At 36.5% G+C, this 19689-nt stretch overlaps 1 protein-coding gene across 1 annotated transcript in view; it reads left to right on the forward strand.

Annotated features, from left to right (window-relative positions):
• Positions 1-7403: 7403 nt before the first annotated feature.
• The window catches only part of LOC124379808 (interleukin-1 receptor accessory protein-like 1-B), a 322414-nt gene continuing 310128 nt past the window's right edge, over positions 7404-19689 (forward strand). The window contains exons 1-2 of the mRNA XM_046840387.1: positions 7404-8051; positions 11980-12079. Of these exons, the coding sequence (XP_046696343.1) occupies positions 11998-12079 (82 nt within the window). The 5' untranslated portion in view covers positions 7404-8051; positions 11980-11997. The remainder of the gene's footprint in view (positions 8052-11979; positions 12080-19689) is intronic.

Below are 19689 nucleotides of genomic sequence, written 5' to 3' on the forward strand. Positions count from 1 at the left end.
TTAAAACATACATCTAGGCCGTGCCAGAACTACCTTAAAACTACTTACAAGTGGAATACATTTGTGGAAATTTCTAAAGGATGTTTTATTTGCTTTACAGAAAGAGTGCCACAATTCAAATGTGGCTTGAAAAAGTGTGGCTACTCTGAGTTAAAAGTTTTGATTATATTTTGTTAAACTGTATATTATGTGTTATTGTTTTTTGTTCTAGGCTTTAATATCAGAGTATATTGAGACATAAATCTGTGAAAACCAGGACCATAGTGTTATAAAACCTTTGCCTGCCTTTCCTCAAAGTATTATTGGGCATTGATGATGGGTATAACAGAGAGAGAGAGAGAGAGACCGAGAAAGGCATGTGTTAAGGTTTTGACCAACATAGTCAAAATATATTCTCATAACATGCCAAAGGGATAATTGTAGTGACAAATGTATTTTATGATTACTTTTACTTTGCTTTAACACATGTAAGAAATCATACTGATCTTGGTTGAATGTAGATTTAATATTAACATAAGAGGGAAACTGTACATATTTTTTCACTTGACATTACCCCATCATTAGTTTTGTGCCTTTAATTAGGACTGAACTCCTTAGAAATTTGATCTAGATGCAGCATAAATGCAGATGCTATATAAATTATGAAAATAATAGTCACTTTGATAAACATACAGTAGATACGTTTCTTGTGATCAGTAAATATTACGATTGGGCCCCTGCCATTATTCTTCAGGCGCAAGTGTGTCTGCTACGTCCACATTGCCCTCACACCAAAATTCTGCTCAGCTGAGGACTGCAAGAGTCTCCAAATCTAAGCAAGTACAGCTTTTACCACAGTTTAAAAAGAATCAACCAAAGGTGGAGCTATGGTAATGGTGGTAACTCCGGTTTACCGGATAAGGTCAGATAAACAGAGATGAACCACTGACAGAATTCCATACTTTGGAGCTAACAATAGAAGTTGACAACATGCATGTTAAACTCATGGTGAAGAGTCCTGATCTGGTGTGCGAGTGGTTTTGCTGTAGTGGGTGATGACTCCATTACCTATTGGACCTTTCTCGATGGCTTGAAAGCTTTTCAGAATATGCAGCAGTTTGATGGTGATGTGGAGGCCGGCTACAGTGTTTTGTTCAATACATTTTCCTGTTGCAGGAGACTGTTCTGTTGTCAGGACAGAGAGAATGCCTAAATACCATATCTTGGCTGGTAACTTGAAAGCTTGGTAAGACAAATATTGGTTGACCACTGCTAGAGACATAACAAAAATAACACTCTGTATCAGAAATCAATTACATTGACACATTGGCTGAGAACTTCTAAAAGTATGCCTTGTTGCGCTGGATCAACGTGATGACACATGACATTTGGGAGCTGTCAGAAATGGCTTGGGTTTGAAGGTTTACCTTGGTGTTCTGACGATGGCCGAGTGAAGAGTATAAAAGAAGCCACAAAGGATAGCAAGTTGGAGAATGTCTGGCTCCAGACTAACGAAAGGTTTCTGTTTATTTTTCCTTGTAAGAAGCAGAGACGGCAGCTACAGCGGCGAGAGCTACAGCAGCGATCATGCCTGCAAGTACCCAGTCTCGCGGCCTGCTAGAGCCCCTTAGGTGCCAAGGTTCCCAAGCACCCACCTGTACAGGCAGGACGGGATCTCGGCTTCCCTTGGCCTGGTTGTGGCACCCATCAGCTCGGACCAAGAACGACGCTGTTCTAAAGCGCCTCCGAGCCCTAGTCAGCCCCAATCAGCGGACTAAAAAGTATCCTAAGCCACGAAGCTATAATATGGTTTAACTTCATGACTGCATATGTTAGTGTTAAGATGGTTCTCACACTGGTTCTCTAAACACATTCCTGTTATCTGTTCAGTGTCTATATGATCTTTATGATGTGAGTATGTGGTGTATACAGGAAGTCTTTATTTGGGCACATCACATCTTTATCTTTATCTCACACATCTCCGGTTATTATGTCTTCTTACCCAATTAGGAACAGCTTATCCCATAATGATGAGATAATAAGTCATAATGATGAGATAATAAGTCATAATGATGAGATGATAAGTCGTAATTATGAGATATTAAGTCATAATTATGAGATCCTTTCTGTGAATTATTTTTCTTTGTGAATGCAATGCGCTTCTGTAGTGCTGTGACCTAATCAGTATTAAATTAATAATAATACATTTGATGTCATTCCATAACAACAACGTTTTATTTCTAATCAATATATTATTAATAAAAAAGAACAACATGCAGAAAGATCCGTGCCTGTCAAATAAAACAATCCGATAGAACAGGAGGATCAGAGTTGACTAGCTGTGGTTTCCTGAGGAAAACCTAGTGTTAATTGTAGTCATTCTTTAGAGTGCTTATTTGGCATCACTGGATATTGTATGTTAATGAGTTCTCACCTGTTCTTTTTGTTGTTAATGACAAGAGAATTTGCACATGTATGTAAAAAATAAAGCCTGATTCTAAAATGGGTAAAATACAATGTAGGGTGATTTTATGCTCCATCACACCAAATTTTGGAAGATAAGGACACTGTAGTGATTATGAATATAAGATGGCAGCATTGTATTTTGTAAGGATAAAGAGCGAGCTCCTGGGGGCCAAACCAAAGAGACAGAATTAACCTGCAAGTAAATAAAATGGTGAGAGAGAGAGAAAGCAAAAATGACAACCAAAACTAAAAAATGTTCAATGTACAATGTTCACTCATTTCAAGCAAAATCTTATAATTGGGAAGAGTACTGTTATGTATTACTAAACATTAAAACTACACTTTTGTATTAATAAAACATTTTTTCATGACAAAGATAAAGATTGAAGAAAGAACTATACTCATAACTGCGATTGGATCACATGCTTACAGATTGCATTACCTGCGTATCCTCATAAAACAAAGCTAAGACCTACCAGCGACTATCTGAAATGCTGAGAAAGAATTTAATTCACAGCGCAGTCAAATAGTACATGTATTTAATTTTGACTCAAGAACCAGAAAACCCACAGAGACCCTAACAAAGTGTGTAGCAAAGCTTTGCCATTTGATTAAAACTATGGGAACATTTTAGAACAATTGATAAGGGATAAATGTTTGACTGGAAACAAACAAACAGACACTTGAAAATGTGTTTTAGGTTAAATTAGCCGTAGAGAACACAAGCAAAAAGTTTTTGACTTGTAAAACCTTCACGGAAATAATGTATAGTTATATTTCTTTTGGCTTCTCCCATTAGGGGGCGCCACAGCGGATCATCCGCATGTTTGATTAGGCACGTTTTTACGCTGGATGCCCTTCCTAACGCAACCCTCCCCATTTATCCGGGCTTGGGACCGGCACTGAGAGTGGCTAGGGTTGGTTCCCTGACCGGGGATCGAACCCGGGCCGCAGCGGTGAGAGCGCCGCATCCTAACCAGTAGACCACCAGGGACCACTAGTTATATAAAACAATAAAAATTTTCAAGAAAAGATGTGGAAAAAAGAGATAATTCTGTCTATGGTAATGAACATAAAACAAGTGACTACAAATTTGCCTCGTCCATAGAAAAACAAATGACATCACAGAAGCCTGTCACACAAAAAACAACCAGAGGGTCAAAGTAGATGCATGCAAGCGGAAAAGGCAACTGCCCTTCCAAACTTCAAAGGTGAATAAAAAGAATGAAATACGTAAAGAATTTGATGAAGCATTCACTTTAACATGTGCACAAAATTATGTTTTGAGAATAGTTAAACCTTTCACCCTGGACATAAATATATATGGCAAAAATGTGAATTGTGGACGAGTGGACAACTAATCAAAACATGAGCTTCTGTCTAGACAAACAAGAAAAAGAGGTAAATGTTATTTTCTTAATGAAAATCAGGATGAGGTCCTAATATGCAGCACAGCCTCAATTGCCAAGAGCATCATTTTGTTCCCAACAGTTTCTTCCTTATTTTAAAAAGAGGTTTGCTCTGAGTGTCACATGGAAGGAAAAACTTGCTAGGAGAGTTGTACAAGACATATTCTGCTATAACCCAGATGAACTGTCTGGCATGGTTGTACCTTGTATGTGGTGGCTAGGGTAGACAAAATGCAGCCCTGTGAGGCGTGTCAACAATTCCAGAAACTACCTGCTCAAGCTCAATCAAATTCATAGGAGTGGCTTGAATCTCCAATGGGAAAAAAAAAAATTAAGGTTCTGTTTGATTCTTATTCGTCATTCCTGTCAGAAAAGACACAAATTCTAGTGTCAGACAATTGAACATACTTCATAAGCAGAGAGTTTAAAATGTTTTTGAGCAAGAATAGCTTACAACAGCCTTCATTAAACACTTCACTAGAGTGGGCTATTCAGAATTTTAAAGAGGGCATGGCAAAGAGCAAAGGTGACAGTACTGAGGGACAAGATCTACCATAGTACAACAGGGTTGTCACCAGCACTATATATATATATATATATATATATATATATATATATATATATATATATATATATATATATATATATATATATAACTATCAAGAAAGATAAGATCCACATTTGACTTTTTTGATATTAAGTCCAAAGTTGTACAGAGACAACTAAAAAAATATAAAACATGCCAAAACCTAAAAACTTAATGACTCCAACCAAGGAGATATATGTTTTTTGGAACTACAGTTATGAACCAAAACTGATAGTTGCAGTAGGAGAAATTATGATTTGTTTTGGGAAATGTACTGACTGTCACTGTGTACCAAATGGTACGGGAAATTCAACGTTGTTCCTAGCCTTTTTATGAAAGACCTCTATTAATGATATGTAGACTAGGTTTCATGCTCACAATATCCTCTGGTATTGCAAAATAGTGAAACGTATGAGTGAGCAGGAACCTAGAAGCCTAGTAAAAGCTGAACATAGCTGCCAAGGTGCTTGGGGAACCTACTGTAGGTAATGGTAATGAATAAAATGGAGAGGAAAAAACTGCTTATTATGCATTGAATTTCATCTTTTGGTATTTTACGTGTTCTAATTTTCTTGTGATCAGTACAAAAAAAAGTTGGGACGCTGTGTCGAATGTAAGTGAAAATGAAAGGCAATTTTAAATTTGATAGTTGGAACATGGTTTAGACATGGTCATGTTTACCAATGTGTTGCATCTTCTTTTAACAACAGTGATATATATGTCTGGGAACTGAGAAGACCAGTTGCAGGAGTTTTAGAGGAGGAATGTTGATACTCTAGCTACTTCTAGCTGCTCGACAGTCCTGGGTCTTCTTTGTCATATTTTTCATTTCATAATGTGCCGGAGGTTTTTCAATAGTAGAAGGTCTGGATTGCAAGCAGCCGTGTTGTTGTAATATTCAGTTAAACATTGTCTTGCTGAAATATGCAAAGCCTTCCCTAAAAAATGTTTTCTGGATGGATGCTCTAAAATTTGTATTTACCTTTGGCACTGATGCTGAACTGGTGCCTTTCCAGATGTTCAAGCTGCCCATACCACAGACAATAATGTACTATCAGAGATGCAGGCTTTCAAACTGAGCACTGATAACGCATGACAACCATGATGGTCCCTCTCCTCTTTAGCCCAGAAGATGCAGCATCCATGCTTTTCCAAAAGAATTACACTTTTTGATTTGTCTGCATTTGTGGATGCCACAATGATCTATGTTGACAGATGTACATATGTACAGCTGTGTTACTGAGACCATGCAGTGATTTCCAATACAAAATGATACCTATTTTAAATGCAGAGCAACCTGAGGGCCAGAAGATTACGGACATCTGATAGTGATTTTGCACACAGAGATTTTTTTTATTATAAATGATGAGATATTTAAAGTCTTCACAATTTAATGTCAATGAACATTGCTCTAAAATTCCCAAATTTGTAGATATAGGGTTTTTTCTTTGCAGATTGGTGAACCTTCCTGCCTCTTTACCTCTGAAAGACTCTATAATATACTTTTTATATACCCAGTCATTTTACTGACCTGTTCACTTTTTAACCTGTTAGCTTAATTAGTTGCGAAATGTTACACCAGTTGTATATTTTTTAGTAACACATACTTTTCCAGTTTTTCCTGCCCTTCATTTTGCAGCCATTAAAATAAAATTGACCTTGTTTTCCTTAAAATAGTACATTTCCTCAGTTTAATGAGACAATTTACCCAGTGTCAACTAGCCTAGAGTGTCTACAGTTCTCAGTTACCTGTTTTATGGTTTATAATTGTGTTCTGCAAGTTTTCATGAAAAGAAAACAATGATTAATTCTGTTTTAGTGTTGGGTAATAGTAAGTACATGAGGTCAATGATTAAATCCACACATGCATCTCTAAAGATACCAGTTATTCTGACTTCTTCTCTGTAGACCCGCATGATTCACCCTAATCGTCTTCTCTTTGAGTCCTCATCAGGTGGAAAATCAGAGATGTCAATTTTAGACTGATTTCAATTCACTGGGATGAGAATGGGTGTTTTTGTTTTTACTGTATTTATTGTACTGTAGCTGTCCACTAGAGGGCCTCATATTTGTATTAAAGCTCTAACTGTATACAGAATAAGGGGGGGACAATATGAAACAATATAAAGCATGAATTAGGCTGCACTGAAAGTCACCATTTTGATTAAGATGAAGTCAGACTATATGCAATAAACACTGCTGGTTGATATTTATTATGGTAAATTGGAGTCATATTATTTGCTAATTGATTTAACCACTGAAACATAGTTTTGAGATTTGAGTCACCGAGCTAAGATCTGATGGCTAGTGGACATGTTAATGGAAACAAATAAAATGCTCTTAAGGTTGAACAACCTTTATAAAGCAACTAAGTACAATAGTGGGTAGTTTCGTATTTGATAAAATGACCAAACTCTATAGACTGACAATGAAATGATCAAATTGGCCAATAAATTGGGTTATGAAGTCTTATTGATGATGATAATAATAATAATAATAATGATAATGATAAGAGAGAGGAATAATAATCATTATTATTATAATTATAATAATAATAGCTTTTTAAAATTATTTTATGTGCTTGGGAATCCAAGTGATTTCCCTATGAACTGTCCCACTGAGAGTTTTCCATGAAAAGTTATGCTCGGAAAAGACCCCTTTTCTGTACCCGAAGCCTAATGTTTTTCCACAATTTCTTCATTCGCAAGCCAGTGAACTGATAGTCTAGCCTTGGAGAAGCAAAAAAGTGTTTTGAATGCACATATATATAATTTTTTTATTTGATTTTTAATGTATGCATCATGTCTAAGATTTGCTGTGGATTGTTAAGGAGCACAGGGCGTTTTTTTTAATCCGTTCCCTGATCACCTGTTATCCCCCTCTTACCGCTAGGAGTCAGTGCTGATAGCTTTTTAGCTCGGCCTGCACTGCCAGCACACTGCTCATTCACAGGAGAAGGATGGAGTTGGCGCATCCTCAACTTTCATCCACCACAAGCGCCGCACTGGACTTCATGACAAACGACGGCTTTTTCCAGCAGGTATACGTTTGTCCTACTCCCTTTTACACGTGATATGGATATCAGTGGCGTTTCCCGGCGCTCGGTCGCTTGTTGATCGGCGACACGCTCCGACTACAGGACCATCGGGACATCCAGCCTCCGGAGAAGCTCCTGTCCATATGACTGCAGGCTGGAGGAAAGATCTCGGATGCGCCAATACGGGATAGTTTGGAGATCTTCGTGCACATCTGGACTTGCTGAAGGTCATATGAGCAACAGGAATGGCTTTGCATTTTGCCATCTAAGACTATTTACATGTAATTGATCTTTTGCTGCCTAAACGCTGACATCGCTACTGGTTCCTTTAAGTTTTTCCCCCGACAGCTGCTGAGAAGATCGTATGCGCAGTGCGAAGAGATGATAAACCCCCCAGTCAGCGCCTCGGGTTCGGATTAAAACCGCCGTGAGATCAACATCCCTGCGATCTGCATACATGGGATCATTTCTGCATCATTTCATCCGATTTGAATTGATGGGAAAAGCGATGTGATGGAGATCCGAGGACTTTACTGACATCGGGGACGGTCATTCTTTGGGGCTTTTTTCCGTGGTAAGGCTTCAATAATTGTGGTGGTACTACGGTGATATATATATAAATTATATATATTATATATATATAAAGTCTACGAAAAAACAAACACAGCAGTGTCGAATATCCAAGTCAACTATCATCAGAAATCCAGCAGAGGCTGAATGATGCTGAATGATGCTGAAGGAATAAATCAAGAATCTCCTTTTCAAATTCTCCTGTTTCTTTTATGCCCCATTTATTGCTTCATTCTTGTTGCTTATACACAAGGTTTAGATTAAACACGTGTGTTTTTGCATGTAAGTAAGTGTAAAAAAGTGCATGTATCATGTTAGACATCATATGGTGTGTGTGCGCGTGTGTGTGTGTGTGTGTGTGTGTGTGTGTGTGTGTGTGTGTGTGTGAGAGAGTGAGAGAACAAAAGCAGAGTCACGACACCAGTCAGATTTTATCAGCATGATTTCCCACTGCCTCTTTAAGGAAGTTATACAGGAGATAAAGATTGGGAACTTTAGGAGCTTTTAAAGGGTTTCGAATGAAGAAATGCCCTTGAAATGTTTCTTCACATTGAAAGTGCATCGACTACTGTTACAGTACTGGGCTGCATTTGGTTCATAAGCATGCAATGGCACATAAATAGGGAGCTGTGAGCTGGTAACAAACATGTCTGTTGTTCATTATTTATTCTATCTGATTCATTTCATACCAGGTCGTTTGTCCCGATTTGCCGTCTGCTTTCAAATTAATAATACATCACATGCACAGGTTAAACTTTAAATCCTTTATACCTTGTGATGGATATCGCTTTTAGACATTGTCACTCTGAAGCATGTTGAAGCCCCTATGACTTCAGTGGAGGAAAACTTTTATATTTCCTAATTTCCTTAACTCCTGAAAGTCATAATGTTTTAGTGTATTTATAGTAAAATGTAAAAAAATCTTCTATCTGACTTTACACTCCATTACTGTTAAAACTAAGACCATCAAACCTCTGATTTGATTGGCTCTCTCTTTGACATTGACGACTGCTATAACACCACCTGCCTAATATTGTCATCGCCCGGCCCCTTTTGCTGACGAAACAGTTCTGACCCTTCCAGCATTAACATCATTAACTTCTTCAGCAATTTGAGCTACAGGAGCTCGTTTGTTGGATCAGACCACATGGGTGAGCCTCAGCCGCCCATGACCCTGTTACCGGGTTCACCACTGTTCCTTCCTTTGACCACTTTTAATAGATTTTAAACACTGCAGACTGGGAACCATCCCACAAGAGCTGCAGTTTTGGAGATGCTTTAACCCAGTCGTCTAGACATCACAATTCATCTAGCCATCACAGAACCCGCTCAAATCTTTACGCTCGCCTAATTAATAATTTTTATTGGTATTTTATGTACAAATTATTGTCTCTAAGAGGTAGACGAGAGGGAGGGGAGCAGGAGGAGGAGGAGGGTTAATGCTTGGATGGAGAATCTTCTTCCATCAGGACCCACGTGGTCCCAATGCAATAGTAAACAGCACGTTTGTGCGAATGCTCCCTGCGTGAGGGATACACGCCGATGGAGGACAAATCCGCAGGAAGATGAGCTGAGTGTTGCTTTAAGCTTTTAATTTCGCCTCTTTTCTATGTATTTATTCTTTCAATTGAGCAATCAATTAAATTGGCACAAATTAAATCCATTCAATAAAATTCAATAAATGGAAAATTAGAATTAAATAGTTTACATTTGTTAGACCATATTTGGGTACAGACTTTATCAAATGACTTAATTCCTTCCGTCCATTTATTTATTCACTCTCTCGAATATGCAGAAATGTCAGGATTTTCTCCTTTTTAAGTGAAATTCTTGAAACTGGACTTACTGTAAAACGCCAAAGAATTCTTTAGCGTTTTTATGCATGCGTAAAAACTAATCTTATTTATATATATATTTAAGTATAACTAGTAAATATGAAATTCTTGGTTTGGCTGAAAGGGGCACGGTTGTTCAGGGAATTCAGGTATAATTCAGGTATAAAGAGATAATAAATAATCATTCGGGTCCGCGGCCCGAGGGTTGGGGACCACCGCCATAGCAAACAGCGAGCATCACTTGAGTAACACATTAACAACCATTTGCATAATTGCTCTGCATTTTATTCAGAAGAATGCAGTCTTTAAATTTTTCCAAAAAATGTTGCAATTACCCAAGATTCTGAGATGTACATCTTTCAGAAACTCCGTTCTTCACAATATTTCTTCAGTTCATTGATGTTGGAAGGCGTTTGTTGATTCATAGCTCTCTTAAGATCCCACCATTTATTTTTTTGACGAAACAATTCCAACCTGGTCCCACCAGTCTAGAGGATATTATACTATAACATTTGTGGTTTGTGTGTATTTATTACTTTTTCCAAACATTTGTACTCATTTATTTTATCCTTCACATGACATATACATATGCATGAGTATTTTAGACCACTACTTCTAGTTTCAATAATTCTGTTGTAGTTATACGTGTTGATCGACTAATCTTGTACAATTTTTAGTATCTTCTGTCTGCTAAATCTTTTAATGAATCAGGAAAAATAAGAGATTGTGTTTTTTTTTCCTATAATACTCTTACGTCTACATCCATCCTTAAATATAATTATTAAAGGAATAAACTTCTTTCAAAAGTCCTATCTATAAACCTCAATGCAGAATGATGATCTGTGCCTCCCTTCCCGTTTTTATTATGTCTTATATACTGTATAGCTTTTACCAGCAGACTTTGGTCTCCTTCTTAAATGTTGTCTTGATAGACCATGGTCTAACATTCCCTACTTATCTCCATACCCACCTTACATCCAAGTATGTACCACCCAGTTACAAGAAAATGAATGTGATCCGATAAACATTACTTGTAAAGTATTACTTGTAACATGTTGCTATACAAATTATCCTATAATAATAATAGACAAATTAATTACATCTAACCAGAAATGTCTTAATACATACAAACACATTGTTATTGAAGGTATGTTTTCATGACCTGGTCAGGTGGCACTGTAGAGCAATCATTTCCGTCCATCAATCTTCAATCAAGAGCTTGTCTTATTAGTTTTCAAAGGATGAGTGTTTTAATATGACTTTGATCTTAAATTAAGATCTGATCCCATTTTATAGTTAAGGCAGGTGATCTAGGTGATTCCAAAAAGTTCAACACATTTCGCAAATGTACGTCCCCTTGTCTTTTTATGTTAATAGACAGGTGTATGCTTATCTGGTGACCATGGAGATGTGCTACATATGCAGCAGTACAGACCGGGCTACTGTATATCCTGTTTCAGCTTAGGTTGTGCATAATTTCATCTAGAAAAAAGGCACAGAGACATTTTTTAGATAATATCTGCTAGTCAGACTCTTTTACCTAGTGTGATTGACCACATTATATTCAACTTAATTCATCAATAACCCAATTGATTCCTCAATTTGAATTTGAAAATGTTTATACTCTTCATTTGGAGTAGAATATACTGATTAAAGCCAGGAAAATTTTGTCTGCCGGATAGATAGATAGATAGATAGATAGATAGATAGATAGATAGAGATAGATAGATAGATAGATAGATAGATAGATAGATAGATAGATAGATAGATAGATAGATAGATAGATAGATAGATAGATAGATAGATAGAGATAGATAGATAGATGTGCAGACACTGTTGTAAATGTACAAGAAGTCATATAATGCTTAGGCAGTAACATTTTTTTGCAAAAAGCAGAATATGTATATATATACAGTATACAGGATGTAAGGTATATATAGATATATAATCATAAACTATTAATTGAAAGTTTAATATCATTTATTTTGCTGTGAATCTACCAAATATTACTAGAATCAATCATTTATTGTGCCCTTTTGTTTTCTTTTGCTCAATACATTTTGAAAATTGATGGATTTCTTTTTTATGTACTTACAGGACATTGTCACAAGGAAAATGAAAGGATCGATCCCTCTCCAGGTTCTCCTCTATGCTACACTAATTCGGAGTTTAAAGGTTGTATCCAAGAGAGGTTCAGGTAGGACTGCATTTATTGTTTGCAAATGGAACTTGCAAACGGGGGTCCCTTCTTTTTACTAATTTGCCCAATTCCCTAAAAAAATCAGCATGACTGTAGCTATTAAACTATTTAATTTCACTTAGTTTGACTAGTAAACTTTTTTTGTAGATGTTATGCAACCAATAATATTTATTTGGACAAAAGCTTGCATGTACAACCCAAACATTATGCCTCTACCACCAAGAGATAAAGCATAATTTTAATCATTTTTAACATTTTAATCACTAAAGAATAAGTCTGCATTTCTGATATTCAATACATTTGACCTCTTCATTCAGACCTGTAATAAACTCCCAGGAAGTAGAGTGATGTGTGATAAGTATTTCCTGGTAGGAGGCAATTGTAAAATATTAATTCTCATAATGCACTATTGTACCAGAGGTGCTGGTGAAGAACTGTAGCTTTATATGTTTCATAATTGATTAACTTGCTAAAGATACCACTTTAACTCTACAATGTGTTTCTCAGTTTTTTTTCCTGTTTAATTAAAGTCATATTTCTTACTCAATATCAGCCCTTGCCATGACTGTCTTGAAATATATATATTAAGATGCACATTAAGAAAAAGGGGACTGGCCAAATAGTTTTCTGAACTCATGGATACCATGTGGTATCATGTTTCATGCAGAACTTGATGGTGACACATTCAACAAGGTGTAGACGAAAGCACATTGAAGGACAGCCTTCCATTCACAAACTGCCTCTTATCCACACCCCTGTTTCTAGATAATATATAATAACATTTTTAACTTTACAAGCATATGTTGACACTATTGGATTAAGCTGAGCTGAGTGATATGTGTGAGCAAATGAAATTCGAATCGCAGACCCCCTCTGGCCATTTGTACCTGCCAGAGGCAGGACAGACAAGCCAGGCAATAGCTTGGGGCCCTGACTTTTGAGGGGGATTCTAAAGATTTCAAACACATAATTTTAATTATGGTAGGACTATGTTTAGAGTTGTAATGCTTTATTCACTGCTTTCATAAAAAGCAATGATTTAAATAAACAAGATGGCGATAATATACATGTGTGTAGGGGGGATGTGGGTATATGTCTGTTGGTAGACATTACAAAATGCATATGTAATTTCCTAAACTTGTATAATTTTAATATCATATTCGTCACTTTTACAATTAGAATATATAGTCTTTACGTCATAAAAAAATATTTTGGTCCTGAATATTTTCCTGATTCTTCTTGATGATTTGGCAACTTAAATCAATCAATCAATTCAAAAGAATTTATCATGATAAAAAAAAAGTACATTTCTGACAAGATTTTGGTTTGAAAGATCGAAGCATTTGGAAGCATGATGAGTAAAAAAAAAGAAAGAAATTATTTTCGACTTCATGACATGATATTGATATTGAGTACCATGCCTCAACCACTGCACTTCCTAAAAATCATGGGTGCCACACTGTTATTCTTTTTAGAAAGTGTTCTTTATTTATCGAACCATTATAGCAGAGGTACAGATGTAGCATTTTATGGTATTGAATCTGTTATGACGTCATGGTTGGCTTTTGGAAAGGTGGCAATTCTTGCTTCGTTGGATTTTTTAAGTGTGTGATTTCTATACTTAAACTTTTTCTGCAGGAAAACCTTGTTGTAAACCAAAAATAATGAATGCTATTATATTATATTACAAAATCACTCAAGCCGGTGGAATTCAAGCCAGTCTAAATGAGTTTTACCCACTAGTAGGATAAAGTCACTACTGAAGTCAATCATAAATCATAAAAGTGTGGAAATTTGCAACATTTCATTACAGCCCTGATAACACAGAATAGAAAAATGCACTAAATGCTGCAATCATTTATCATTTTCCAGCATGACAGTGCTGCTGTGCACAAAGCAACCTCCAGGAAGATATAATTCACATAAGTTGAAGACCTTTAGTGGCCTGCAATAGAGCGCTGACCTTAACCCTAAACACCTTTGGGATTATTTGGAACATGCACTGCACCACAGGCCTCCACACCAACATCAATAATTAACTTTACTAACACCCTCGTGGCTGAATGAATCTATGGGAAGATGTTCCCAGTGGAGATTATAACAGCAAATTGGGACTGTATTAGAATGGGATGTTCAAAAAGCACTGAAAGACTTTTGCCCAAGTATATAGTCATGTAAAAAATGTCTTTATCCGTCTTAAAATTAGCTAAAAACGACCACATATAAACAACATATGACATAATACTTGTGCTATTGTTTTTTTTTTTTTATATATATAAAAATCAAGCCATAATTGAAAAACCATCTGTGAAAAATTAATTACTCCCTGCTTCCATAGGTATTGAGAGGCTAAATCGCAGCCAATCCCTGCTTATTAAATGCTTTGATTAATTGATCATCAGCAAGTGTGAGCATGTTTATAAAAGCAAAAAGTTTTAGCAGTTTGTTGGTCTGGAGCATTCAAGAGCATGTTAACACAGTGCCAAGGGTTAGCAATGAACCATGAGATGCAACTGTTGCTGCCCATCAAACTGGGATGGATACAAGTCTATTCCCAAACCATTTAAAGCTCTTTCATTTAACAGTGAGGATGATTAATTACACAAAGAATATATTCGAGACAGTCGCTAATTTTTCCCAGAAGTGGACATTAAAACAAATGAACCACATTGTGCTGTGTTGAGAGAAATTGCCAACATCTCAAGATCTATAGGTCACAGTTAATATGTAAAATATTGAAAGTTCATGATAGTACAATCAAAATAATGACTAAACAAAAATGAGGTCCAATTTTTAAACTTGATAAGGATCAGATTGGTTTTTATTATGTTCTGACACACATACCTATGGAATTCACAAAGGGTGTTCTTTAAATTTCATTCAAATTAAATTTTATTTCATAAAATAAATAGAATAAAGAAAAACCACCAATGAGATGATGTGCTTAAACTTTTGACTTTGAGTGTATTTTAAAAACATTCTTACTTCACATCATTTCTTTATAAATACTTTATAAAACTTATATTATTATTAAGTTAATTTTGACAGCTGATTTTGATTTAGGCTTAGTCATAATCTTTTGACTAAAATGGGATTTAGTTTTAGTTTTACTCAGCTGAATTGTTTTAGTTTCCATTTAGTTTTAGTCGACTAAATCTACATAAAATGTAGTCATCTAAAATCGAATAGGTTTCGCTCAATCGCAATGCATTAAGTATGGAGAAACATTAATATAAATGATGTTAAGGTTTATAATTGCAATACAGACACATTTACATCTTTATTTAAATAATAAAAAGAACTTCTCCCTGAGAAACATGCATTCATTAGTGTCTGTATTTTATTTTCATGATGTTTTTTTTTTCAATTTCTTTTTATTTTGCTTTTCTTTAATACAGTCGACCTTTTAGCTTCTCCTCCATCATTAGAACAGTCCTCATCCTCAGTCGTTGTGACCGGTAGTCCCGTAGATCCAATCTATTTCGCTATGACTTCCTCCTTGGTTTGTTGTTCTTTAGTCACTTTTGTACTTTGATTCACTGAGAAAAGATGTTGCAATTATCTGTTGGACTGCAAAAGATTTCAACTTGTTGGCTCATTTTTGCCATTAGAATCTTTTCTATCTGTGAGGTTGTAAAAGGAGAAAAAACAAGTTAATGATTATTCCTTCTCTCACACACTCCTTTCACTCAAACACATCCACATTCATTTAAATAATGTAAGCTATGCTGTGTTGTTTTAAATTTAATTGCTTTATTCACACACACACACACACAGACACACACACACACACACGCACACACACACACACACACACACACACACACACACACGCACATGGAGAGAAACTTAATGTATTTGTCAACTAAATTACCACTGGTACAGTGTTCTTCTATATATCAAGATATCCTTGTAAAAGAGTTCCCAGAGGTGTTGAGTGTTTGTTGGCTGCTTTTCCTTCACTCTTCGGTCCATCTTATTCCAAACCATCTCAACTGGATTTAGATTGGATGATTGCAGAGGCCATGTCATCTGATGCAACACTCCATCACTCTCCTTTTTTGAACAAATAGCTCTTACATAGCCTAGAGTTGTATTTGTGGTCATTATCCTGTGCAGCCAAATGGGATTGCATGTCACTGCAAAATGCTGTGGTAGTCATGCTGGTTACTTGTGTCCTCAATTTTAATTAATCACCAACAGTGTCACTTGCAAAGCACCCCCACACCACCACACCTCCTCCATGCTTCACAGTGGGAACTACAAATTTAGGAACCGTCCATTCTCTTTTTGTATGTCTAACAAAGACATGGAGGTTAAAACCAAAATTCTCAACTTTGAAGTCAACAGCCTCTGAACAGTGGCTGTTGAAATATGTTTGCCATTCGAACTTTGGCTGAAGCTTGGTTTCTGAGGCTGGTGATTTCAAATAAACTCATCCTCTAAACAGGTAGCTCTTGGCCTTCCTTTTCTGGGTCGGTCCTCATGAGAGCCTGTTTTATCATAGCATTTGTGCTAAGGGAAACATTTAAAGGTCTTGAGATTTTTCTGCCGACTGATCTTATATTCTTTTTTTTAAGTAATATTGGTCTGTCTTTTCTCTTTATTACCTGTGTGTGATATTATGTATTTGTACAATAGTAGCAGTAATAGGGCTACTGAGTAACTACTGAGGCTACTGAGAAAACCATTCCAGGTTTTAAATGAGTGAATTTGATGAGAGAATGCCATGAGTGTGGCCAACTGTTATCAAAAATAACACTATATAACACTGTTTTGTTTCCTACATAATTCCATGCATGTCCTATTTAGCTTGGGTGTCAGAATTAATATACAATGTTAAAAATAACAATATACCCCTACCGATATACCCCATGTCCAAAACGTCCTACATGCGCCATCCCTCTTATAAACTCTTTCCTAATACTGTCCATGGCCGTCACTCCCAACGAAAATCTCAACATCTTCAGCTCTGCTACCTTCAGCTCCACCTCCTGTTTTTTACTCAATGCCACTGTCTCTAAACCATCACAGGTCCCACCACAGTCCTATAAACTTTCCCTTTCCCTCTCACAGATACTCTTCTATCACAAATCACTCCTGCTATCACTCTTCTCCACCCACTCCACCCTGCCTGCACTCTTTTCTTCACTTCTCTAACACACTCTCCATTACTTTGCACTGTTGACCCCAGGTACCTGAACTCCTCCACCTTCTCCACCTCTTCTCCCTGCAACCGCACCACTCCACTGCCTTCCCTCTCATTCACACACATGTACTCTGTCTTACGCTTAACTTAATTCAGCATACATGCTTAAAAAATATAAATCCTTAGGATTTTTTATAACCTCAAAATCCTATAAGATTTCCTATTTCCTGATAGCTAAGAAACCTACATTTTCCATTCAACTTTAAACAAACCTAAAAAGACAAAACAGTATCATGTATTCCTATTTTGTCCACAAACAAACAAATCAATCAATATGCAAATTTCCAAATGTGTTTTAACTCATATGCTTTCAGCCTTTTGAGCAGTTTTTTTCAATCAAAGCATTTAAAATGAACTGTGATCATATCAGCATGTGTGAAGCTAACATAAAACACAGTGTAAATAAACTTGTGTAAAGTAATTACATATATTTAAATTAAGATTTCACTGAGAATATTTGATCCGTTTCTGTCAACAAGCAGTTTTAAGTTTATTTTTTAATGACCTACACTTTCATGAAGCGGTTTTGGAACACAAGCCCATCTGTACACAGGAGGTTCTGAATATTAAAAGAGAACTTTAATGTTTTATTGCTTACACTATATGTGCTTATCGAACAGTATATAGTAACTCTGAATTTTACAATATGCATTCAATTACATTGCAAAAGAAATATCACTATAACTCATTTAAACCAGAAAACGCAATGCCAAATTAGCTCATTGGACAACTGAACACCAGCTTGATTCTCTTTTAGAGGCGCTAGGCTGTGGAAGATCAGGAAAGCATAAGGGAGCCAATCTCTGTGCTCTCTTTTCTAGCGCTACCTGAGAAAGACTGTAATTCAGCACCATTTTAATAACTTCTATTTTAAACAGAGAATCTGGGATTTTATTTCTCTCAATGGTGCTTTGAGACCAATTGTGCCAATTTTGTGCTGCTGTGAGCATTGCGTAACCAACAACACTGCTCTGGCAGTGTCCAAAATTGTATTTTATTAAAATCTCACTTCTCTTGAAAGTGGATATGAACTTCTATAGGCAGTTACAAATATGGTAGTGGCAAAGAAGGAACCTAAAGAAAATTATAATGGACAGGAAATAATATAAAATAACTTTCATGATACAGTTTTCAACAATAATTGAGATCATGCTGATTGGTGATAAAGCGATTTTCCTTAATCACAGGTTTATTGTTAGAGGATCTACATCATCTGATATGGAGAACACATTATCATGCAGGCGTTTATAGAATTCACCCTAAGCTTTAATGGGATAATCTCAAACAGTGTGACAGCTGTTAATCAAGACATTTATTTTTAATTGCACAGTTTAAAATCAGCTTAAGAAAATAATCTTTTGTTTGTGTGTGTGTGTGTGTGTGTGTGTGTGTGTATGGATTTTACTTAAAACTTCGATACAAATCATGAGCCCCATGAGGTCGTCACCTGAAATGGTGTTCCATTCCATAATGGTTATCTTGAGAAGTTCCCAGAGGTGTTAAGTGCTTGTTGGTTGCTTTTCCTTCACTCTCTTGTCTAACTCATCCCAAACCATCTCAACTGGATTTAGATTGGGTAATTGTGAAGGCCAGGTGATTTGATTTATCACTCTCCTTCAACAAATAGCTCTTACATAATCTAAACGTGTGTTTGGGGTCATTGTCCTGTTGGGAGAAAAATGAGGGTCTAACTAAGTATACAACAGATGGATGGCATGTCAGAGCAGAATGCTGTGGTAGCCATGCTGTGCCCTCTATTTTGACTTAATCACAACAGTCAAAACAGTGTAATTTTCAAAGCACCCACACAGCATCACACCTCACAACTCTATGCTTCACAGTGGGAACCACAAATTCAGGAACTGTCACTTCACCCTCTGTATGTCTAACAAAGACACAGCAAATTTGGATTCCTCAGACCCGAAAACAGTTTTTCACTGATCCAATGACCATATCTTGTGTTTCTTTTTTTAATATTTTTTATAAAGTACCGTAATTTCCGGACTATTAAGCCGCACCTGTCTATAAGCCGCTGTCTACATTGAAACTAATGAACTTTACACAAGCTTTAATGAAAGACAGTGTCTGTTACACGGCTTGTATCTAAACAGTGACCTACCAAGAAAGTCATTGTTCACTGTCTTCATCCTTCCTTTCACAACAATTTCTCTCGAGAGTTTTTCTTTTGGCATCGTCGTGCGTTTAAAAATCACCATCGGTGAATCTTTTCTCCCGATGCCGTGCAGCTCAGAACACAGGTGAAGTGTGTTTTTTCATTCCCGGTTGTTTTCAGCGTGACGAATGATTCGTATTTCCTGTTGACAGTCCGAGTGAGCGGCAGGTCAAACGTCAGAGGAACATCATCCATATTTATGATGTGGTGCGGCCCGATTCAGTG

The sequence above is a fragment of the Silurus meridionalis genome, chromosome 26, assembly GCF_014805685.1.
Source record: "Silurus meridionalis isolate SWU-2019-XX chromosome 26, ASM1480568v1, whole genome shotgun sequence".
NCBI classification, from domain to species: Eukaryota; Metazoa; Chordata; class Actinopteri; order Siluriformes; family Siluridae; genus Silurus; species Silurus meridionalis.